Source organism: Brienomyrus brachyistius, chromosome 1 (assembly GCF_023856365.1).
Source record: "Brienomyrus brachyistius isolate T26 chromosome 1, BBRACH_0.4, whole genome shotgun sequence".
NCBI classification, from domain to species: domain Eukaryota; kingdom Metazoa; phylum Chordata; class Actinopteri; order Osteoglossiformes; family Mormyridae; genus Brienomyrus; species Brienomyrus brachyistius.
This window is the reverse complement of record NC_064533.1, coordinates 48,345,976-48,369,571: the sequence shown is the minus strand read 5'-3', so window position 1 is coordinate 48,369,571 and position 23,596 is coordinate 48,345,976. Positions and strand designations below refer to the sequence as shown.

The 23,596-nt window shown below is 47.1% G+C and overlaps 1 protein-coding gene across 2 annotated transcripts in view; it reads left to right on the top strand.

Annotated features, from left to right (window-relative positions):
- Window positions 1-31: 31 nt before the first annotated feature.
- The window catches only part of pla2r1 (phospholipase A2 receptor 1), a 28,555-nt gene continuing 4,990 nt past the window's right edge, over window positions 32-23,596 (top strand). The window contains exons 1-27 of one of the 2 annotated variants that reach the window (XM_049027165.1): window positions 32-1,267; window positions 4,834-5,214; window positions 5,308-5,481; window positions 5,843-6,007; window positions 6,086-6,199; window positions 7,386-7,532; window positions 7,906-8,094; window positions 8,307-8,449; window positions 8,545-8,655; window positions 10,954-11,066; window positions 11,424-11,593; window positions 13,269-13,477; window positions 14,070-14,215; window positions 14,773-14,857; window positions 15,208-15,343; window positions 15,635-15,670; window positions 15,769-15,926; window positions 16,216-16,280; window positions 16,895-16,998; window positions 17,199-17,335; window positions 17,745-17,862; window positions 18,642-18,775; window positions 19,290-19,428; window positions 19,784-20,019; window positions 21,244-21,424; window positions 21,882-22,013; window positions 22,429-22,551. In XM_049027165.1, coding sequence (XP_048883122.1) covers window positions 1,135-1,267; window positions 4,834-5,214; window positions 5,308-5,481; window positions 5,843-6,007; window positions 6,086-6,199; window positions 7,386-7,532; window positions 7,906-8,094; window positions 8,307-8,449; window positions 8,545-8,655; window positions 10,954-11,066; window positions 11,424-11,593; window positions 13,269-13,477; window positions 14,070-14,215; window positions 14,773-14,857; window positions 15,208-15,343; window positions 15,635-15,670; window positions 15,769-15,926; window positions 16,216-16,280; window positions 16,895-16,998; window positions 17,199-17,335; window positions 17,745-17,862; window positions 18,642-18,775; window positions 19,290-19,428; window positions 19,784-20,019; window positions 21,244-21,424; window positions 21,882-22,013; window positions 22,429-22,551 — 3,979 coding nt within the window. In that variant the 5' untranslated portion in view covers window positions 32-1,134. Of the gene's footprint in view, window positions 1,268-4,833; window positions 5,215-5,307; window positions 5,482-5,842; window positions 6,008-6,085; window positions 6,200-7,385; window positions 7,533-7,905; window positions 8,095-8,294; window positions 8,450-8,544; window positions 8,656-10,953; window positions 11,067-11,423; window positions 11,594-13,268; window positions 13,478-14,069; window positions 14,216-14,772; window positions 14,858-15,207; window positions 15,344-15,634; window positions 15,671-15,768; window positions 15,927-16,215; window positions 16,281-16,894; window positions 16,999-17,198; window positions 17,336-17,744; window positions 17,863-18,641; window positions 18,776-19,289; window positions 19,429-19,783; window positions 20,020-21,243; window positions 21,425-21,881; window positions 22,014-22,428; window positions 22,552-23,596 lie in introns of both variants that reach the window. The other variant, XM_049027154.1, reaches the window with a different exon arrangement.

Below are 23,596 nucleotides of genomic sequence, written 5' to 3'. Positions count from 1 at the left end.
TGGTTACACTCCATCTGATTACACAGCAAAGTCTCCCCTTTGAATATGGCTGCCGCTGTCAGAGTGCAGTCTTCTGTCGCCAGCTGTTATAAACAATTTAACTCTGGGATTTCCTGTAAAAAGGACTCTGCGTCCAGTTTAGCATTTGCTTATGGATATACCATCTGTGACAACAATGTGTGAGCGGCCCCCGAAAGGAGGGAGCTCGACAGATCCCTGCAGGTCTGGGAGGCGTGTTCGCAGGCAGCCGGGAAGGCGAAGCCCCGCCGCTCACCCCGCCCATGACACACGAATGGCATCAGGTTTGGAAAATGGACTGCGATTATATATGCTTGGAATGAACTGCTGCGGAGGACACCCCCCCAAGTCCTATGATTGGTTACGGACGCACCCTGGTGGGAGGGGACTCAGGAAAAGGTGGGCACGGATTGGTGGCTTCTCATTCCGGCCGTTCCATTGCCGGGCTGTTGTAAGGATATTAAGTTACATTGACGTTCACCTTTTCCCTAAACCTGAAGATGTTAATCAGAAATTCAAGAGAAAACGGCTTTAGAAACCCTTAAGACTGGCCTTTTTAAAATCATACCTGCTTCATTCCCCCATCTCCTTTTTCACAAATAATACCAACAGCATCCTACGCTGCATTTTTGTTTATTTATTGATAGGTAATAGATCTTCAATGTCCTTAACATTGCTGTTTCCATTATATTACTTTAACTTAATTAATCTACCACTGGGGTATTGATCTTCTTAATGGACAGTTTATAGGCCGATTTACGTCAGATAAAAGTAATTAGCAAGACAGTAAACCGTTGTGTTTTGTTTAGGAGGAAGTCACTCTTATGTCATCAATGATACGGGCAGTTAATAATAATAATAGGTATTACAGCCGCTAAAAGAGCTGTAATATGGTGAATCCCGCCCCGCACCATCGGAGCCGTATGGAGGAGAAATCTGGTTTTACTTCCCCGCTGAGATCAGTGACGCGGCGAGTCCGAAAAGTTTCGGAAAGTTTCCGAGTCAGAAAAGAAAAAAAAGAGGAAAAACAAAACCCCCCAGAGCAGCCTGTCTCTCTCCCCCCCGACCCCGGCATGCGTTTGCGCCTCTCCGATCGCGTCGGCTTTGCTGAGGGAAATGGGAAAACGCCGTTTAATCCGCCGCAAAGCCGGAGCCGCCGGGGCGCTGCTGACTCTGTGCGCCCTGCTCTCAAGCTGTGTCGCAGGAGAAGATGGGGTTTTGGAGAAAAGGCAACTTTCCGAGCTATACAGTAAGTTGAGTCGGCCTGCATGAAACACGGGTACCGTTAACACTTACTTAACCCCCCAACATCCGAACGGGTCTGATTCGGAACCGAAGCGGGATGTTTCATCGCCAGTCCCGTACGTGTCTTTGTAAGCCCCCTTTCTTCCCATCTCTTAGGTTAACATTTCTAGCTGCGGGCGAATTGGGACACAAGTCATTACTTGCTCCTCGGTGCTTTTTCTAACTTAATTCTGGAGCCTTGCCCTCACCCCCCACACCCCCAACCCGCCACGACAAATTCCTCTCTCTTTACACAACTTGTTTTGTGCTACAGTTTGCATTTCGTTTAACTAAATCCCTTAAAATACATCCACCACATCCCGGTTTAATTGTCTTCTGCATACTAGAATGAAACGTGGGTAAACAGAGTGTAAACCAACACCATCTGCAAAGTAATACTACTACCCTAATAATAATAATAATAATAATAATGTGTTTTATTATAGCAAAACCGCTTTAAAGTGACAAATTGAACATTATGGAAGAAGAAAACGCATTCCGCATTATTTTGTCTGGTTGAATAACAGGTTAAATAAAACTCATTTAATTGCATAGTGGAAGATAAAGCGGAAGCGCATCTTCGACAGGGCAGAAGGTCAGACATGTACCGTCCCGTCCCGTCCAGTCCTGGCATGGCGGTGGTCCCCCATGGCGTTCAGGGGGATCCCAAAGAGGAATCGCCTACGGCCATGTATTTGGTAAAAGGACTGTGTTATAAACAAGTTTAACACCCATATCCGCTGCCGCAAGTGTACATCTGAGGGGTGCCTTCATTAACGATTTTCACCTCGGAATTTTTTATCTGGTTAACTAACTATGCTTTCGTCCGTCCCTCCAGGAATACCGATCCTTAACAGTAGATACTGTATTAAAAAGCAGTGCATTTAATTGTTGAGTCAGGCGTTCATAAGGAAAAAATGACCAAACTATGATTTTTAGAGTTTGTTTGAATAGACAGCCACCACCCAGAGCTAATGCAGATAAAATGTACGATTTTGAGTGAGCTGTCAAATTACGCACCCTTCATATAAAAACAAACTCAGCGATAATATCAAACTGGGTCAGGTGATGTAACGGTGCCGTGGAACGTGGACTGGAAAACACGCACACGCCCCAGCACGTTCCCCCGGCCATGTTTCCTAAGCCCGTAAAACTCCCTCCACACCAAAACTTGTTTTCTTCATCTCTGCCATGTTTCCACGATAGCCATCTGAAAATGTAGGATGAGTTTGGCTTCAAAGAGCAACATGGTGGAAATGTGAATGAGTAGCACTTCTGTGTGGGGAGCCCAGGGAGCCATTAGCTTTGAGTTTACTACCAATTAGGCCCTGTACAGTGTCATTTTGTTTTAACTAAAAGATACAGTCATTTTTAGGAGGGGTTTAAATCGCGTATATTATCTTTTGCAAGTTACAGGTCTGAATATATATTTTGTATGGAACTCTAAGTTAAGTTGGGTTATTTTGCTGAAGATGTGCCACTTACTGATTAAAGACACCTCTGGATTTGATTTCTTACAATTGCATCTTTGGTCGCTGTTGCGTGGCTGTTATTTGGATTGGGGTGGGGTGGGCTGGGGGGTGCTGGTGATCTGTGCCGGGCTTTGTGCAGACACAGTAAGCTGCAGTCGCGTCTGAATAGGGAACAGAATGGGGCTGCTATGTTCACGCTGGTCCTCACATTATCTGGCATGCCGCGCCCTCGGCCCGCATGTGAGACGCCTTGTGCCGCTCGGCGACCGGCCCACACAAAGAGCTGAATGTTAACTGGCCGCCTGGTGCCCCGGGTCACAGATGACTTATCCCGTCCCGCTGCAGATCAACGGCGCTGCGTCATCCGCTCTACAGCCGCACTCCTCCATCGACTTTTCCGCAATTTTTTCCGAATGTGTAGGTCTTGATTTTAAATACACTGTTTATTTTCTTATTTTGGGCATTTGTTTGATTTTTAGAGTGTAGCCTATATGCATTTTCGGGCAGATAAGGGTCTAGTTCACAAAAACCGGTTCTAAGAAGTCATTTTTATCTACAGTTATCGGACTGTGGAGGGCTATTTTTTTGGTTGACTGTGCGGCAGTAGGAGTGGTGCAGTTACCCGAGATCAATCTGAATTCAGAATGTAAATAAGTGAATGTGGAAATATCCAAGTGTCTTTTTTTTTTTTTACCCAATATAGACGTAAAAGCCAAGGTCACGCAGCTCTGCCTAAAATGACTGGCAGGTATGTCAGTTGACAGCGATTTGGCAGCCGACCAGTCGCTTCTCCTGAAATCTAAAAATATGCAGTGTCTGTCACTGCTAACTGTCCAAATTCAGTGCATATTTCAGATATGTCCTAGCAGGAAACCGCCCACTTCTGGGAGGTGCAGGTGGGGAGATGTTTTGATCACTGGTCCAGTTAGTAGCACTGAGACCTGCATGCAGTATTATTATATTCCTTCTCCTTCCTTTAAACAGCCTTCTGTTAATTCCATACCTTTGTAGTTTCTAGTCACATCTACTCCCATTTTGTAACCTTTACTTACTTATCTTTACACTATGTGTGTTACCTGGGATTTGAACTCATGATCTCTGCTTTGTTGGCGCCATATTCCATTTGTTCTGCTACACCAGCGCTTGGGTGTGTTGTGTTTTTTTTTGCGTTGTGATGTCTGATTAGGTTTCATGTCACTGACTGAATGACACAAACAGTAATTCCCATTCCTGTAAGGCAAATAAAGAATGTAGAATCCTGAATAATATGAACAACGTGGTGGTTTGGGGGGTGGGGGAGGGTAAAGCTTTTGATTCCCCCAAACCCCCCCCCCCACCCCCACCCGCAGTCCAAAAACATGCACTTCAGATAATTCCCTCTGAACGGCTCGTGGTGTGTAAGCGATTCTGAATGGAACGGACCTGCATCCCATTATGGGTTGTTCAGCAGGTTAGGATGCCATGTCCCTTTCGTCGTTGGGTCCTAGATCAAGGTCCCTAAACCCAAATTGCTGTGGGGCACGATCCCCTTTTCTGGTCCAGGAGGGCCAGGATCCAACACAGTTTGCAGATTTCCCTGCTCAAGTACATCTCAAGCAGCTAATTACCAGGTCTGGTAGGTGTGTCTGAGCTGGGAAATCTGCAAGCTGGTCTTCCAGGACTGGAATTGGGGAATCCTGCTCTCTCCACTGTCTCACGCTGCTTTCTCTTATCTTTCTGGATAAAATGGTTTGCTGAATTACAAATAAAAATCCAGGGTTTTCCCAGCCTCCTGTCTTGTGTTTCTGGTGACAGGCTCGGGGCCTCATTGAGACCTCGTACTGGATCATATAGAGGATGGATGGACTTTGCGAGTATATATATCCAGTGTTTCCCAATCCGGTCCTTGGGAACCCACAGACAGTCCATGTTTTTGCTCCCTCACTGCTCCAAAAATGTGGACTGTCTGGCAGTGAGATGGGAGGGAGCAAAAACGTGGACCGGCTGTGGGTTCCCCAAGATCCGGATTGGGAGACACTGATATAGTTGTTTAGATGCAGACACCCTCGCTCCCTTTCAGACCAAGGCGTCTTCATCCTGGAGAGTGTCCAGCTGAAGCGCTGCATCAGCCTGGACCGCACCAACCTGGTGCTGGAGAGTTGCGAGAGGCCCACCCGCAGCATGCTCTGGAAGTGGGTCTCCCGGCACCGGCTCTTCAACCTAGGCGGCAGCCAGTGCCTGGGCCTCAACACCAGCGATGCACTGCAGCCACTGGGCACCTTCGAGTGTGATGCGCCTCTCCGCACCCTGTGGTGGCGCTGTAGTGGGGACACTCTCTTTGGGGCCTCCCAGTTCAGGCTAGCTGTCACGGGCCGCCTGGTTGTGGCCAAAAGGACTGCATACCACCAGTGGAGGAGGTACTTCACCACTGGGGAAGGCCCCTGCGCTTACCCCTATGAAGGCAAGGAACACGGCAATGTCCTCCCACGGTGGCTTGGAAAATGTGCACCGCTGATGTACTTCTGGGAATAAATTTTTGCTGTCTTTACCACAGAGATCCACACGTTGTTGGGCAATGCCCAGGGGATGCCCTGTGCCTTGCCATTCAAGTACAACAGCAAGTGGTACCCAGAATGCACCAGCGAGGGCCGCGAGGATCACTACCGCTGGTGTGCCACCACGAGCAGATACGACCAGGATGAGAAGTGGGGGTTCTGCCCAAGTACAGGTACTACGTGTCCCTCTGCCACCCTTTCATAGATATCCATGTTAACATGCATGTTGACCAGCAGGTGGCGCTGCAGCTCAGTGGCCAGTTTCTCTAGCTGCCAAATTGTGGGCTACAGGTTGAAGGCCAGGTCCGGTCCTTGTGCTTCCTCTGTGTCAGTGCTGTCTCAGTGCGCTCTTTCTTCCCACTGCCCTGAGACACGGCGTTCAGGGAAATTAGTGACTTTTGAATTGCTCTTAATTACGTACTGATGTCTCATTTAGGGTGTACCCTGGGTACGCCCTGTGGTTCCGGGAATAGACTTGGAAACTCCGAGCATCTTGATTGATGGGCCGGATAGTATGTTATTCTGTATTTTCAGAGTTGGGCTGCGACACATTCTGGGACCAGAATGCAGAGACACGGGCATGTTATCAGTTCAACCTGTACAGCATCATGACATGGGGGCAGGCACACTCGTCCTGCCGGGCGCAGGGTGGGGGCCTCCTCAGCATCACAGATCTCACAGAGCAGAAATACATCAGAGGTATGGACCTAACAACCACCCCCGAGTTGCCCCGGATACGCAGACGCCTGGCCCTCCAACCTGTGGTCTGGTTTGCAGACAGGCTGAACGATGTGGGCGTGGTGGTGTGGATCGGCCTGAATCACCTAGACGAGAACGCCGGCTGGAACTGGTCCGATGGTGCTCCCCTGGCATTGGTCAACTTCACGGAAGGTAACCCCTACAGCTAGAGGACCTCCTTGTTGGCCCGGGGACCAGCAGTAAATCAGACACCCTTGGGCGATTCTAGGATGTGAGATATATAAAATCATTGTTACCAAGTTTATCCCATTGCCCCACTCACATACTACTGCACTGAGACACTCCATACTTGGGTGACGTATGTTGACATAAGATGTAACGAGCTCGAGTGGCCAGGCGTTTCCTGAAAACAATGGGACACACATGATATCTGAAGAGGTGAACAAGAAACAAGCTATGTAAAAACTTGTTATACATCTTTGCACACTGAAAGTGAAACTTCTTGGGAGGCATGTTGCACTCTGATACACCAGCAGACATCCTCATGTTTGATATAAACATTAGTCGTCATAGGTGCAGTCTGTTGTGGTGTATATGCTTAGCCAAAGGCTGCTTTCATGCAGTATTTGGCAAAGTGTGGATCAAACGCACATTACTTGGGTACTTGTGGAAAGCGCGTGAACGCACCTACCAAGTGTGGTGTGTTTAAGTGTGTACTCAGTGGGGCAAATTGGACGAAGCCATAGGTTCTTGCTGCATTTCCTTAAGCAAAAATGTGCAGGGCGGGGGAAGATGAACGACAATTGACGAATTGTAATGAAAAAGAATGAGAAAATGCTTTAAACTAGTAGGAGGTAGGAGGAGGTAAGGAACACTTACACACACCACCTCAGGGACGAGAACCCGAGTGCAGCTGTGCAGGAGGTGACCACACCAGTCAATATGGACCAGTGTGACTTTTTTACTTTGCTTTTTACTTTGCTTAACAAACATTTTTGCGGGGCTAAAGCCTTCCTCACACACGGTGCTCAGAGAAAGTCTGCTTAATTCAGCAAAACTATTGCAAATTTATTGGTTTAATAACGAAAAGCATTACTTTATTCCTTTGTTTACAAAAACATACATCACAGAAGCATACAGATTATAATTGAGCTGTTCTGAGTTAAAAAGTTCATTGAAAAGCAGTCAATGGAGTCTTTTTACCCTCTCTGCACAAGACCTCTAAGCACTTTTCTCTCTTATTTGGGTGTGTGATAACATTTATTGTGGTTCTCACGTCATCTTTCTGTGGTGGAAAAAATGACTGCCCCTAGCGTGCTGCCTGTTCGATGACTCAGCCCCCCCACCGTTTTGCCTCACCTGTGTCGCCGCCCTGCAGGCATCACAGCCCCGTCTCGCCGCGAGAGGCAGTGTGGGGTATACAACTCCACCTCTGGCCATCCATGGCAGAGCCTGTCCTGTGAGTCGGCGCTGCCCTACATCTGTAAGAAGACGCCCAATGACAGCAGGAGGGCGGAGTCCTTCGGTGAGCCTCGGGGTAGCCCCCTTCCTCCTCCTGCGCCCTGTCGCGCCCCATCAGGAGGGAAGATTCTTCTGGGGGGGGTGCTTGTGTTTGGTGATCACACGTCGTTATCTTTGTTATGACAACCCCAGTCGTGCTTTTCCGTACTGCTAGATTTCTGGTCTGCTTCTGTATCTTTCGACGAAATACCTCGTCTAAATCAGATAGATGTTGTTCTCCGTTGATCTTAATTAAAATGCCAGTAACCGAGGGGAGAAATCAATGACACCATGGCTAAGGATGCATTGGAACAACTTGAGCAAATGGGCTGTGGGTTAAATGATCATGTGACCCCATAGACCCCACTTCATTCAGTTATGTAACCCCCCCCCCCCAGGTAACTGGCAACACTATGGCACAGTGTGTCCCGAAGGCTGGACTCCCCAGAACCACTTCTGCTACCAGGTCCTGGAGGAGCCACAGAGCTGGCCGGACGCCTCCGCCTCGTGCCGGTCATTGGGAGCCAACCTGACCAGCGTCCACTCCCTGGCTGACGTCGAGCTCCTGCTGGGACTCCTCGCTAACCGTGAGCTCGGCCGCTCGCGGGGTTTGGGGACCGACAGCCGCGAGGGGGAACATGGGCAGGAGGAGCTGGTTTGAAGGGAAATCATAACCTCTTCTCTTTGCCATATAATTCACACCGTTCTTCATCCTCACATCACTGGGAGGGTGATAAAAATAGCTTGTGTCTGACGCTGACCTTACGTCCGTCACGCAAACTTCCAGAATCGTTTGCAGAGGCTTGGATCGGCCTGAGGAGCGAGACCTCGGTGGTCTTCGAGTGGTCCGACGGCACGCCCACGTCTGTCACGTTCTGGCACAGGCACGAGCCCGACCTCCGGCAAGGCAGCGGGCCGCTCTGCGCCAAGACTCACCGGGAGGTACGTGGGACACGTCCGCTCTCCTCCGGAGGGACGTATGCATTCAGCTCGTAAGCGATCGCTGAGATTTATTTTTATTTGATTTTACTTCTAAGCACGGAAACTGGCTGCTGGCTCCCTGTGGCGCAAAGCTGCCCTCGGTGTGTCGGAAGCTGGGTCTCGTCCCCATCAGGGAAACCGGGGCGAGGGACGAAGGATGTGCCGAGGTGGGTCTCGCTGAGCGCCCAAGGCCTTTCAGCAACTCTATACTCCTACTGCCCTCAAGCAACCAGGCTGTTCAGTAGCTCTCAGGGAGACTCATGTCATTGCCTGTATCTCCTGCTATATTCTGTACTTTGTGCATTTGATAAATGGACTTTGATTTGATTTGTTTTTGGTTTGAAAACGACCTTATTTAGTCACAAGCGAACTTGGTTAACGTCACGGCTTCCTTACAGAGGATTTGGCCAATACTGTGCCTGCATTTTCCCTCAGATTATCAGTCCAAATCAGTGTTTGTTTGCAAGTCATCTGTCAGCTGTGGAACTTCAGGCTGCGACCTGTTTTGTAGCATGGATGACCGCATGCTTGTGGTATCTGCATCATGACTTAGTAAATGTATGCCAGGTTGAATGAAAGCAGCCCCGAAATCCCCCAGCCTATCCTTGCCAGCTGATGTGTCCATCAAACCCCTTGAGCTGGGCGGTGATGGTGGTTTAAATATCTCACTGACATATCATCTGTCTTCTCTCAAGATCCCAGTTCTTAAACCGCTTGAAAAGCTCACGGGAGATTAATAATCACGTGGAGTGAATCCAGGAGACCCTCAAGTAGGTGGGAAGGCCAGGAGATGAGATACATATTTAGCCAGCGGTGCAAGTTTATTTATTTATTTTTCTTTTTTTTACAGAGTTTCGCGTGTATTGGTGGAAAAGCCACTCTGTGCCACTTTCACCTCATAACAACGTACACATTAAATCGTTAGTCACTTAACACTGGGTCCTGTTGTCTAATAGTTTTTCACACTTCGGAATTTTCTGAAGCTGGCAGCAGGGCAGTGCTGGAGAGATTCAGATCAACAGCTGATAAATGGGAAAAATGCTGTTTTTGTGTTCAAACTCCCATAATCCTCTCACTATTTAAACCGGAAACCTAACACCAAAAACTTAAGCTTTAGAACTTTTGACCAGACCTAACCTGACCCGTTTAGTCGCGAGACCAGTGAATCAAATATTTACTATATAAATGAATAATATACTATATGGATACCTGGGGTTGAGGTCAGGGCTCTGCGCAGGCCTGTCAAGTTCCTGCACAATAGATTCACCCAACCCTGTCTTTGTGGACCTTAGTTTGTGCACAGAGGCACAGTCATGCTGGAACAGAAAAGATCCTTCCCCAAACTGTTCCCACAAAGCTGGAGGCATAGAATTGTCCAAAATGTCTTGCTGAGGTATTAAGAGTTCCATTTACTGTAACTAAGGCGTCTAACCCAACCCTTGAAAAACAACCCCATACCATTATCCCTCCTTCACCAAACTTTACAATTGGCACAATGCAGTCAGGCAAGTAACGTTCTCCCTGGCATCTGCCAAAACCCAGACTCGTTCATTAGACTGTCAGACAGAGAAGCGTGATTTGTCACTCCACAGAACACGTTTCTACTGCTGCAGAGTGCAGTGGCAGCGTGCTTTACACCACTCCATCTGACGTCTGGCATTGCGCTTGGTGATGTGAGGCTTGCATGCAGCTGCTCGACCATAGAAGCCCATTCCGTGAAGCTCCTGGCACAGTTTTGTGCTGCAGTTAATGCTAGAGGAAGTGAGACTCTGCAGTTATTGAGTCAGCAGAGTGTTGCCCACCTTTACACACTATGCATTTCAGCATTCCGTGACCCCGCTCTGTTATTTTACGTGGTCTGTCACTTCCTGGCTGAATGTCTGTTGTTCCTAAATGCTTCCACTTTGCAATAATCCCACTTACAGTTAAAACGAACGATTCTTTCACAAATGTTTGTAAGCCTGACTGCATGGCTAGGTGCTTGATTTTATACACCTGTGACAATAGGTCTGAATGAATCACCTGGATTCACCGACTGAGGTGTGTCTCAGTACTTTTGTCCAGATAGTGTATATAGATATAAATGCAGTTTTATGTTCTGTTGTCTGTCTTCAGCAGTGTGTTATCTATGTTTCGATATCTACGTTTTGAATGTTCTAAGGAAGCTACGCTGGGCGATTTTTTTTTTTATGTACGATAAGTGATGCGCATTAGTTTTAGAATGCTGGTACACTGCGCGTTTGCTGTCACTTCAGGAACTTGTTCTTACTCGTCCGACGTGCCCTGCCGTAGCTTACAGGTCTGGTTCCAATAAACCAGGGCTCTCCGGCACTGGCTTCTCATCATGGGGGTCATGGGACTATGAGCACACCGGAAAGTTCTGGTCCGAGCAGCCCACTGGCTCGCCTTTATCTATCCACTCCTCGTGTGCCATTAGCTCATCCCAGGTTCCTTTGTCCTTCAAGGGCTGGAAACGGAGACATCACTTCTGCTACAAGGTGAGCCGTCACCAGCAGAACTATGAGGACGCCATGAAGGGGTATTACTGTGGCGCCGCCCTGGTGACAGTCATGAATAGGTACGCCCGCCTTCCCTGTAGTTTCAGTAACATCAGCATGGAGCAACCGGTGGCTTGGCGGGTGGCTGCTTGCCCCCAGCGTGCTATATTGAATTCTGGCCCCCACCCTGTGGGTGGAATTGGCAGTGTTGGTGCACATCTCCTTCTTGTTTCCTCCCTTAGTCCATAAATATGCAGTTGGGTCAATCGGTGTCCCTAAATGGCCGCAAATGTCCAGGGTGTTCACTGCCCCCTGCAGGGTGCCCTAGGTCGCTGCGACTCAGATAACTGAGTCAGGAAAACGGATGGATTTGAGTGGAATTATGAGAATGTCTTATTATCCACTCCCTCAGGCCATTCTCTCCCTCCCCCCTGCAGGTTTGAACAAGCCTTCCTGAACAGCCTAATAAACACCCTGAGCATGAACTCCACTCAGTACTACTGGACCGCCCTACAGGACCGCAACAGAAGTGGCGAGTACAGCTGGCTGGTACAGAATGGATCAGGCGAGCCGCTACTCTACACAAACTGGAACAGACACCAGCCAGGTGCGTAACGTGAGGAAATCCCCCCCCCAGCCCCCATGACTGCTGTCTATGGTCAATGCTGGGCTTGTATGTTTAACAAGCGTCAGACAGAAGTCCTTGTTTGAAGCCTTAACACAAGTCTGCGGTATTCCCCTTAAAAGACGGGTAACCGTGAAACATCCTCCCCCTCAGAAGGCCTCCTTGCGTTCAGATTCCTCACACAGCTATCAGAGGGCGACATTGCCGGAAGCTTCCTGACTCACTAAGGGAGCATCATTTGCATGTAATTAATGGCTTTTGCAGCGCTGGGAAGAGGGGCTGAGATAGTTGTAATTATTGCCCCCTGTGTGCCTGCTGCACGTTCCGGCTGGTCCCTGTTCGCATGAGAAACACCAGAGACACTGTTTTTTTACCTTTTTTTCTTTTTTTTGCGGCGTTTCTGGTAAACATCAAACCCAGTTATGTAGCCCGAATTTCATTTTTTCTTTAACTCGACACTCGAAGCGTTTGATGCTATGGAATTTTTGAGATTTGTTTTCTATATATAACTACAGTTCGATCCCTGAGACCCTCAACGCTGTATGTCACATGATTTCATAAAGCAATGGAACATTAATGGAATTCCTATGGGATAAACCATTTGGCGGCATAGGAAATAAGATATGGGATTTTTCTCTGCAAGGCCTGATGGGTAAATTATCAAATGACAGGAGATATCGGTATGTTTTTTTTAATAGATGCCAGAGGTTTACATGTTTTTCAAAGGCTGCTCAGTGCCTAAGCCTCACGCTTTGTCCTCTGCTATTCAAAGACTTCTTTGTTCCTGTTCGGCTGTCATTTATACAGGAATGTAACCGTACCTTGCTTTACACCTCCGTTTGCAGCTCCAAGCGGACAGATCGGCCGCTAAAATTGCGATGACATTTTTGGCACTGGCTGGGGCGACGTGGAGGTCGTGCGTTCTTCCTTCCTTACATTTTTTTCCATTCTTAATCCTCTCCTCTCACATAGTCCAGCTCCCAGTGAACCCCCCACCCTCCCACCCCCAGGCTGGCCCCCTGTCCTCCTCAAGACTGATTACCTGCACTCTGCCCGGAATCGTCCACTTCCTGTTCGTGTCTCAGCGCTTGGCGTGTTTGCAGCTCAAGGACTGATGATAGCTCGGCGGTCACACAAGTGCACGCTGTGTTTTTAGGGTCACTTTTATTGAAATCCCACAATGGATAGCCGTCCCATCTGATTGGTCTCCTGTCTTGCCCCAGTGCTTTATGGGATAGGTTCTAGGACGCCCTGCATGGAACAATTATTAAAATAGGCAAAAACATGGCTCCGTGATTCATGTTCTTCCCATGTTGTTGTGGGGTTTCTTCATAGTATTCCGGGTTCCCCTCCCAGTCCGAAAACATACTGGGTTATTTCCTGCCGTGTGCCCGTAGTTTCTGGGATGGGCTACGGACACCTGTGGCCCTGCATAGGACTAACGGGTATAGAAAATGGATCAGCAGTTGTGAATGGATAATGGTACTTATAGTGCGTTTATACCCATTTATACCCTGTCCAGGGTGCATCTGGGGACAGACTCAGTGTAACAGAGTACTGGACATGCAGATATGGAGGATGTGTGGATGAACTCTTATTGATGGTGTGGATTTTCTCTTACTGCTTTAACGGCCAGCATCTGTTCTGTCTCCCGCAGTCAGCGCCGGCGGCTGTGTGGCGCTCACAGGCGGTCAGGCTCTCGGCCGTTGGGAGGTCAAGGACTGCAAATCCCACAAGGCCCTGTCGGTATGCAAACAGGGGATTGGCAGTCGCCAGGAGATCCAGGAGTCTATGGTGCACATCAACAGTTCTGCCCCTTGCCTAACTGGCTGGCAAAGCAAGCCCGGACTGCTCCACTGCTACAAGGTCAGGTGATCCTTAAAATGGTCGGCTGGTAGATGGCAATCAGACCGTGCAGCTGGCACAATGCCTGATGACAGTGATAGCTAGCTGTACTTCCATATTTTGGTTTTTGCTAAATTGCCATTAAGGCCATATCTGTTCCAGCTTGTCATTATTTGCTAGCAGAGTTAGGCGCTAGATTCGAAGCCTTTCGAGTAGCTTGGCTGCCTCTGCATTGTTGAGTGATCTTCATGCTTTGAGCTGCTCCTGTAGTGCTGCTGTAGAGTGACGCTCTCATAGCCTGATGCTATCTTAGCATTGTCTATTTTCTTTAGCACTATTTGGCACATTAAGGATGAAAGGAAGGTAGCTAAGAATGTGGATCGCGTTCCTAAAGCACTGGTAAAGGTGAGAAGGCAGCAGTGCCCTGCAGGTTAACACATAGCTGAATACCTAGCTGGCTGGCAGATAGTTTAGGGAAGTTCTCCCAGCTTTTTGCTCCGAGTAGCTCTTCCGTAGTGTTGAACCATGTGCCATTTTTTAATGGGCGTTAGGGGGCGGCCCAGGCTTGCTTGGCCACCATATTAACGGGAACCTGAGGATGGGTCTCGTTTAGGTGTTTCATAGTGAAAAGATCCTGATGAAGCGCTCCTGGACTGAGGCAGACTTCTTCTGCCGGGCTCTGGGGGCAAACCTGGCCAGCTTCCGGCATTACGGCGAAGAAGCCTTTGTCAAGGAGGCACTGGGGACGATGTTCGCTGGGTCAGTCATTCCCATTTGACGCAACTTTGACATGTGTGCATGCGTGTGTGTGCGTGCATGGGTGTGTGTGCGTGCATGCATGTGCACATGCCCCCCTGTGGAAAAATGGCATCCCACCCTGGGCTTGCCCTGCCATGTTCCCTTTACTTTTTGGGACGCTCTCCAGGATTGCCGCAAGCTGGCATTGGATAAGTGGTTATGTACTTTTGGTATAAAATTACTGTCTTAATTACTTGTATAATTCACTGTAGTGACTTTCAAGTTTTTTTTTTTTTTATGGTTTCGTAATTAGATCTCAGAAAGATGTATCGAGATTAATTAGGCATGCTGCTTAAGCTGTGGCTTAATTAGATTGTGTCTACAAGAGTTTCTATAGCTCAACAAGAAGAGCATTGTGCTAACGACATGATGGTTGTGGGTTTGAATCCCAGGGAGTGCACAAAAATTATAACTCTTCCATCTCATTGACTCATTTTGGTTAGAAGCATCAAATACATGTGAAATGATTACATGTAATGGACACTGGTAATAAGAGCTATTGTGCTGGTTCTCTGCAGGACGCAAAATCGTTCGTTCTGGGTGGGATTCAATAAGAGGAGCCCCTGGGCCTTTGGCAGCTGGGAGTGGTCCGACGGGACACCTGTGGGTAGCTCTCTCCACCAGCCAATTAAAATTTATTATAAATGATCTTATAATGCCTTATACTTTAAGCGCACTGAATCTGAGCATTCCACGTGATGCTTTGAAAGCACTTAACAGAAAACAGAATCTAAAGCTGAAGGCAAATCTCGTCACGGTTTGCTAAAAATAATGAGTTTAATAAATTAACTGCAGATTTTGTGTGCTGTGTGTTCAGTAGAGATGCATCAATGTCATGATAAAAAATAACTCTTGAAAAGTGGGGGGAAAAGCTCTCTAGGAAAGGCTTGGTAAGGGAAGTAGCCGTGGCCAGGAGGCCCGCAGTGCGGCTAATCTGCTTCACTGCTCTTCAGGTGGTGACCTCCTTCATAGAGGACAAAAACAGTGAGGACGATGAGCACAACTGTGCCGTCTTCACCGAGTCGGGCAGCCTGCTGGTCCCTCAGCCATGCGACAGCAAACACGAGTGGATCTGTAAGGTCCCCAGAGGTAAAAACATTGGCTGGTGGCTTTGATCTCTGTGTGGGTGGGGGGGGGCCCTCTCTCCATCCTGCGTGCAATCTTTTAACGTCACTGTTCTCCACCTTTGCTTGGATTGATGTACCATATCATGGTGTCATTATAGGGTTGGAGGTTTGGCCTAGCAATCAGAAGGTTGCTGGTTCAAATCCCAGAGTCTGCAGAGTGATTTAAAATGTAAAGTTGTCTAATGCCTTTCCTCATGGCTCGCATTTATCACAATGGTCGGTGCGCTGAATGTCGTGTGCCGTCTTTTCCTAGGTGTGGAGCTGACCAAGCCATATTGGTACACCGAGCGTAAGTCCCCTGCTTCGCTCTCCTCTGTTTGTTCGTATCGTTTATCGTTTACACCCGGGCATCCGAGGACCCCCCTGTTCACCTCCCTCTCCGTGCAGAGCATCAGTCCTGGGTATTCTTCAGAGGTGCCGAGTATTATTTTGACCAGCAGCTGTTCCCGTGGAACGCCGTCTCCTTCGCCTGCAATCTGATGGGTGCCAACCTGGCCTCCATACACTCCTTGGAGGAGTTGAACTTCATCAAGGGGCGGATGGAGGTGTGAGACTGGAGTGTGTGTGTGTGTGTGTGTGTGTGTGTGTGTGTGTGTGTGTATGTATGTATGTATGTGTGTGTGTGTGTGTGTGTGTGTGTGTGTGTGTGTGTGTGTGTGTGTAGGTCTCTAGCAGCAGTGTGACTAGAAACATAAACTGGTAGCTTCACTGTGAACGTGTGTTTGCTCACAATGATCATCACTGTCATTCCAACCATGATATATACTGATAGATTCCATCTTTTTTTGCATTAAAAGTATTTGAATTTTTCTTGAAATAAGCATATCTCCTCAGATGGACAAGGATCCCTCCCAGTGGTGGATTGGATTGTCATCAGACACCATTAACAAAGAGTACAGGTATATTCTTACGTCACACTTCCTGAAATACAGCTGCTCCTTGACTTACGATGGGGAAACATTCTGAACCCATCGTATGTGAAAAAGATCGTATGTAAATAAAAACTACTGTTACTCAATAAGTAAATAAATAATTACTCTACCTAACTAAATACCAGTAATTGAAAAGAAAAATGAAGTATATTAAGTTAAACAGAAAACAAACACCATACTATTCATTGTTAAACACTGTATGAGATATTTACGCCCCACAGAGAATGGCTGTGTGGATGCTACCATTGACCAGCATCAGTAGAAAGTATCATAGAGCTATCCTGGAAGCTGATTGAAATTCAAAGATGACTAATGAATATATATCACTATCATACCATCGTGAAGTCAAAATATCCTAAGATTGTAAAGTGAAGAGCATGTGTATTACACCATTTCATAGTTTTAATAATTTAGGAATGACACATAATCTGTCGTCCAACAGCATTACATGATTTAGAGTGAAATACCAAATATGTTTTTAGAAAATATACTGAAACAGAATCATCAGGAAAAAAAATCTCTTTGTGTTAAATCTTAAAGTTGTAAATCTAACGGGAAGGTGACTCGTGTTCGCCTCCCAGTTGGAGCGATGGCTCCCCACTGCAGTTCCAGAACTGGCCACAAGCACATCCGCAGAAATCTCCACCGCAGAGTGACGTCTGCGTCTCGATGTCCTCACAAACAGGTGACGAACAGCGGATTTTAAAAACGTTTCATTGGGTTTATGCAACCACAGCAAAGTCTTGAAGAAGCGGCATTTAAGCAAATGCAAGTCTTTACAAATTACTGCATGTTTAAGAAAAAACAAAAAGTTTCTAATAAATAATAAGTCAATGAACTGGACTACCCTTAATTGTGGAGAATAATGTATGCTGGGCTTTACAGGAAAGTGGTCAGGTGACCAGTGTGGCGATCGCCACGGCTACGTGTGCAAACGCAGGATTTTGTCGGTGCTGGAGATCCCCCGCCAGCCCCACTACATTGGGGGCTGCCCGGAGAAGTGGCTGTATTTTGGGCACAAGGTACAGTAATCACTCAGCTATAGGTTTCTTTTTTTGGAGTCCGTTTGGAGTGCACAGAATGTAAACCATGATCATTGGATGTTATTGTTTGCATTTAGCGCCCTCTGGAGCAATCTTGGAGAACTGCTTCCTGTTTATACATGTGGTTCAATTTCGAAATGCTAATTTGTCTCATTAAAAAATGTCTCTTGTTTAACTGTGATGAATATATTACTAATTTGCATAAGAATTTGCTTGGTGTTACTGATTTATGGAAATATTAAGTTGTTCACAAGTTGCGATTACTGTGATTAAGTAATGTATTTGCACAACTTAATGTTATTTTACTATGGAATTTGGGTTAAATTAAGCCCCCTCCCCCAAAGCCTTTACATTACTTTTGTTTTGTTTTTTTTTGTGATCCCCCCAGTGTCTCTTTCTGCATCTGCCAAAACACCCGGAAGAGGGTAAGACTTGGCAGGAGTCTCAGACGATCTGTTCCTCATCCCAAGGCTCGCTGATCACCATAGAAGATGAGATTGAACAAGGTACAGTCAGACATCTCCAGCTACAGCTGCCGCCTGTCCAGGGGCCGCAGATCCCCCAGGGGAATCGTGACAGAATTGCGGCGTTCTTAGCGTATAACGCACTGCATTCAGTACAATTGCAGCTGCTGTATTCTATGTGGAATCTGCACTAAATCGCATCCTTTTCACACCAATGACATTATATTACTTCAGTACAAAGTACATTATACCCTGTGGCAGTCTAAATCTGTCATAATAATTTGTCATTTAGTATTGGCATATTGTCCCTGTCCAAGGAAAACTGCAGATGTCCTCTTTTTGACCATTGTGACTTATTGTCCTCTGTCTGCTGACAGTTTGACATCTAATTGACCAATGATAAGATGTTTTATGAAGTCATGTATTTAACTATGATTATATTTGCCTCTCCAAAGACGTACATGATTTTAAGACATCAAACTGTTTACTAACAGCTGTGTAAAGATGGGTTTTTATTTATGGTATCTCATGTTTTGTGAATTAGTCTCTGAGAAAATGTGTTTTTTTCCCCCCTCGCCCCACACCCCTGAAATAATGGACTTTTGGAGATGCATGTCTTCATTGTCTCAGTGACTTTAAACATCAAGGTTATGTCAAGGAACGAAAACACAGGAAGGCTCAGAATCCTCTCTGTGTTAAAGTTTCCTCTAATTTAGTGTGGTCTCTAGTCCCCATTATTACTTAAAATATGCTCTCATGCTGGGGGAGTTTTTGCTCTCGATTAAAAGTGATTTATTAATTTCTGTTTTTTTTTATTGCAGCTTACGTTACAATGCTGCTGCCTGGTGGCACGGCTGACGTTTGGATTGGACTGCAAGATGACGACCACTGGGTCAATGGGAAATCTCTCACTTACACCAACTGGTCTCCCGTTGATCAGGAGAGTAGTATCTCTGTATGTAGTCTCAATGAAACCTTAATGCGTGTCCACCCTTCCATCATTGTAGGAGTTCTTATAAGGCATAAGGCATGGCTGCACCAGATACCGTCACCTGGTATCCAACCACACACTTTGGACAGTCTAGAGACACGAGTTTGCCTAACCAGAGGTCGATATTTCAGATCCAGAAAGATTTTGTTTCAACCACCCAGTTTTGTATAGTCAGTCAGTCTGAATTTTTACTTTCTGGACCTGAAATTTCCACCTCTTTGCCTAACCACATGGCTATTGGAGAAAACCAGATTACCCAAAGGAGGTACAAAGGGGAACATGCAAACTGTGCATATGGGGAGCGGAGGTGGGATTCGAACCCCAAACCCTGTAGGTGTGAGGAAACAGTGCAACCTACTGCCCATCTAGTATTATTCACATTAATCTCACCATTTTGTAATATGTCGTATTTGTTCATTAGAAAACTCGCGATTTTTGGATGGTTATAACCACAGTTCTCTGTTGCCTCTGGTAACAGGACTATTATGGGCCAGGTGATGGCAAAGAGCCACTCTGCACGCTGCTGTCCAACTACCACAGCTTCCACTTCACCGGCAAGTGGTACAGCGAGAAATGCTCGGCGACCGGCTACGGGTTCGTGTGCCAGAAGCCGCAAGGTGGGCCGTCCGCTGGTTTCTGAGCTGCCCCTTTCCCATGGTCCTCTGGGAAGCGCTCCGTAACTGTGACTGATTAATCAGAATCCACCCAGCTCCTGTCAGCTCTAACGTCATTATCCTGGTCCCGGCCCGCTGCAGCAGCTGTAATTATATTTTAAGGGGTGGCTCTCTTATTATGGGGTATAGTTTGCTGAGTTAGGTTGAAATGCTTTGTCATCCTTGTTTTTATTGACCTGAATCCCTTGTAGCCATCTTGAGGTTTAAATGTTTATACTGTGATTCTGTTTTGGTTTTTGCCGAATATTTACTCACTCTAACTCTCTCTCTGTTCCCCCCCCCCCCCTTTTTGAGACAGACCCAACTAAACCCCCATCCCAGTCCTATTTCCATCCTCTCCCCGACCCTATCGAGTATGAGAACCGCAGCTACAGGGTCGTCCGGGGCAACCTGAGCTGGTACGAGGCTCTGAATAGATGCTTGGAGAGAGAGACGCAGTTAGCCAGCATCACAGACCCCCACCATCAGGCTTTCCTTACTGTCCTCGTGAATAAATTGGCGCTGCCCCACTGGATCGGACTCTATAGCCAAGACGTACGTATCCCCAGTCCCTCATCACGGTTCAGCCTTCCGCTGTTAACGGCACGTCAAGCCTCTGCTTTATGACCTCCCTTACCACCTCTCTCTCCACACGGCCCCGAATGCGCTCAGAACTGACGGCTGCGATGTGCAACGTGACGTGTCGAGCGCTCACTGGAAAAATTCCCTCACGTCTCAGCTGATGCGTGTCTTTGTTTGCATGAGAGGAAATACTGCTTTGGCGGTGTCTTTCTTAGATGGCTGGTTGTCTTTTCTGTTTGCCTCTCTATCTTTCTCCTTTCTCTCTCTCTCTTTTAATGATCAAATGCTTGGGCGTGTTGTTTTCAGCCCCAGGGTTGTTAATCAGGAAGAGGAAAGAGATTGTTATTCTTCTGAATGTCAGTGTGTTTGATGACCCCATTTTATGACAGCTTTTCAAAATGGTCGCCGTAGTTACACCGGTATTGTGTCATGCGGCAATGAGAATGCAAAAGGGATGCAGCCAGTCCTACGTGCTGATAAATGTGCTTCGGGAAATGACAACCCTGAAAGGAATATTTTGCCTGTAGTGTAACGTCTGGAGCTACTATAGCGGATTGCTTCTATACACGCACACACACACACATAGACAGATACAGGTTTGTCATTATATCTTTGTGGGGACTCTCCATTCGTCTCTGTGGGCAAAACCCTAATCCCAACAATGACAATTTTAACCCCTACCCAGCCCTAACCTTAACCATAAGTAACCAAACAAAATACAAGACTTCTGGCATTTTTCATTTTTTGATTGCAGTGACAGATTATTATGAAATTTTAGTTCCCCCTTGAGGGGACTGAAAAAATGGTCTCCCAATGTCAAAATAACACACACACTCGCATTCCATGGTACAGGCACAACTGAGCCCTAGCGTATGTGTAGCTGCAGTTCCACCAGCTTTTTTGACGTTTCAAGGAGTGATAGTTGGACTCCTCATGTGGGTAGACGTTCAGGCATACGGGTGTTCTGGAAAGAGGCAGGAAGGATTCCTACGCAGCTTTAGCAAGCGGCTGGGAAAATTGATGGATTCCCCCCCGGTATGAGTGTGACAGGCAATTACTTACATTCCCCGCAGCGCGAGGTGGGCCGCGCCCTGCCACGTCCTCGCTTTTTTGTCATGGTTTGTGAGGACGTGTGTGCAGAGGGCACCGCAGCGACTGAGTTGTCTTTCTGCCCCCCCCACCCCCCGCCCATAACAGGATGGCATCAGCTACCGCTGGTCCGATGACAGCGACACAGCCTTCATGCACTGGGACTCGGGGGACGATGAGGACGAGGACACGCTGGGTAACTGCGTTTACATGGACATCACCGGTGCCTGGAAGAGGGCCGACTGCGAAGAGACGCTGCAGGGGGCCTTGTGCCAGGCGCCCCCTCCCAGTGAGTGCCACCCACCTCGTCGTCGACGCTCTCCTCATGTCCTCTCATGTTATTATTGATGAAACATTTCAAAGAAGTCTAATAATCCAGCGATAGCATAAATATGGCTGTGGAATTCTCAGTGGGCGGGACTTACCATGGACAATTAACCAATCGGCCAATTAAAATAGCTATAGCCACACCTGTGTTTCTTGTCACTGCTTAATGATCTATAAGGCTTTTATAGTCAAGTATCTTGACAGCTGAAACCAAAGCAAAAGAACCATTAGAAAGCCTGGCATTGGATTAATTATGTCTGCCGTCCACTGGCATTTATACTAATGCAATCTTAGGGATAGCTGAACTGTGGAGCATTGCAGAGAGGGAGATGTGGACAGCGATATACATGACGTAATTGTAAATGTAAATTGTTATGTTTGGAGGCTGTAAAAAATGACTGGTTCTTTCTGCCCTCAAGAGAGCAACGCGGTGTCATATGAGGTGACCTGCCCCGACAGGTGGATTAAATTTAAGAACAGCTGTTACAGCTTTGAGCCCATAATACAGAGACAGAGTCTGGAGGAGGCTAGAGAGCGCTGCAGACATACAGGTAGGGGAAGACTGTGAGTCTGCGAGGGCTCGCCAGGCCCCAGAGCATGCTGGGAGCCTCGCAGGAACTGAGCTGTGTGCTGTTAGAGCTCCCCCTACAGGGAGGTGTTACAGCTGCATGCATACTGAAAATGTGCAGGAATTAAATTTAAATTTATTACTAAATTTAAACTTCTGTTAATCTCAGATTAATTAAATTTAATAATTATGTGTGTGTGACATTTAATCTTATGTGTCATTAAATTTTTTATTAAACTATTAACCATAAGTGGGACAGCACCTTTAATATGTTCCTTACACTCGGTTTGGCATCTAGTGGCAACATAAGTGTCCACTGATGGCAAGTGTTACCCATAAGCAGTTTGTCTCTATGTCTGATAATGAATATTAGGAGATTTGCTTCCACTTCCTTCCAGCGAAGTCCTCGGACCTACTGACGGTTAAGAGTGAGGAGGAGAATCGGTTTGTCCTGGAGAAGCTGAAATCCTATGCCCTGCCTCACCAAACAGTCTGGCTGGCCATCCTCTACGACGCCAACGGCAAGTGCTCTAGCCCACGGTTTACGACTTGGTCCCGCATCCTTTATTTACTGGGGGCCAAATGCCCCCAAAACATTCTTTCATATACCACATCATAACGCTCTTGTAAGTAGTCCACCATACATTAACTTTTTTTCTCAAAATCAACTTAATATAAAATGCCTCCCAAATCCTAATTATTAAATATTATCCTGCTACAAGGGACGTTTGGTTTCAGCAGTGGTAGGGACCACATCAGCCACATCAACCCGCGTTCCTATACACACACGGTACTCCGTAGTATTGGTACAGATCGTCCATTCCCTAATCTCTGCCCTTGTTCAGCTAATTTTGGAGCAGAGCTATGTTTGGTCAAATGGCCGGTATTCTGCTGATGCACACAGCCAAAATGCGTTCCGCACTGTTGGCATAGCAAAAACGTTTACCGAGCTCAAACAAGTTTTTCCTCTTCTGAGTAAAGTTTGCATAAGCCTGTCTATGCAATATTTCATTTGCTTCCAACTTTCCTTGTATGCACAAAAAATGTGCAGTTATACCATTTAAGCATCTCTACCATTGCTAAGTACTGTTCTTATACTTGTCCATTCTGTTTTATAAAACTTATGTGCATATTTTATTTGTAAAATGAGAGCGAGTGTATGTAAGAACATTGCTTTTTTTCTAGTATATTCTATAGCCTCCTTACTAGTCCTTGCCCTCTGATTGGTTTGTTAGCTGTCCGCGCTCCCTCTTCCCGCAGTCCTTGCCCTCTGATTGGTTTGTTAGCTGTCCGCGCTCCCTCTTCCCGCAGTCCCTGCCCTCTGATTGGTCTGTTAGCTGTCTGCGCTCCCTCTTCCCGCAGTCCCTGCCCTCTGATTGGTCTGTTAGCTGTCTGCGCTCCCTCTTCCCGCAGTCCCTGCCCTTTGATTGGTCTGTTAGCTGTCTGCGCTCCCTCTTCCCGCAGTCCCTGCCCTCTGATTGGTCTGTTAGCTGTCTGCGCTCCCTCTTCCCGCAGTCCCTGCCCTCTGATTGGTTTGTTAACTGTCTGCTCTCCCTCTTCCCGCAG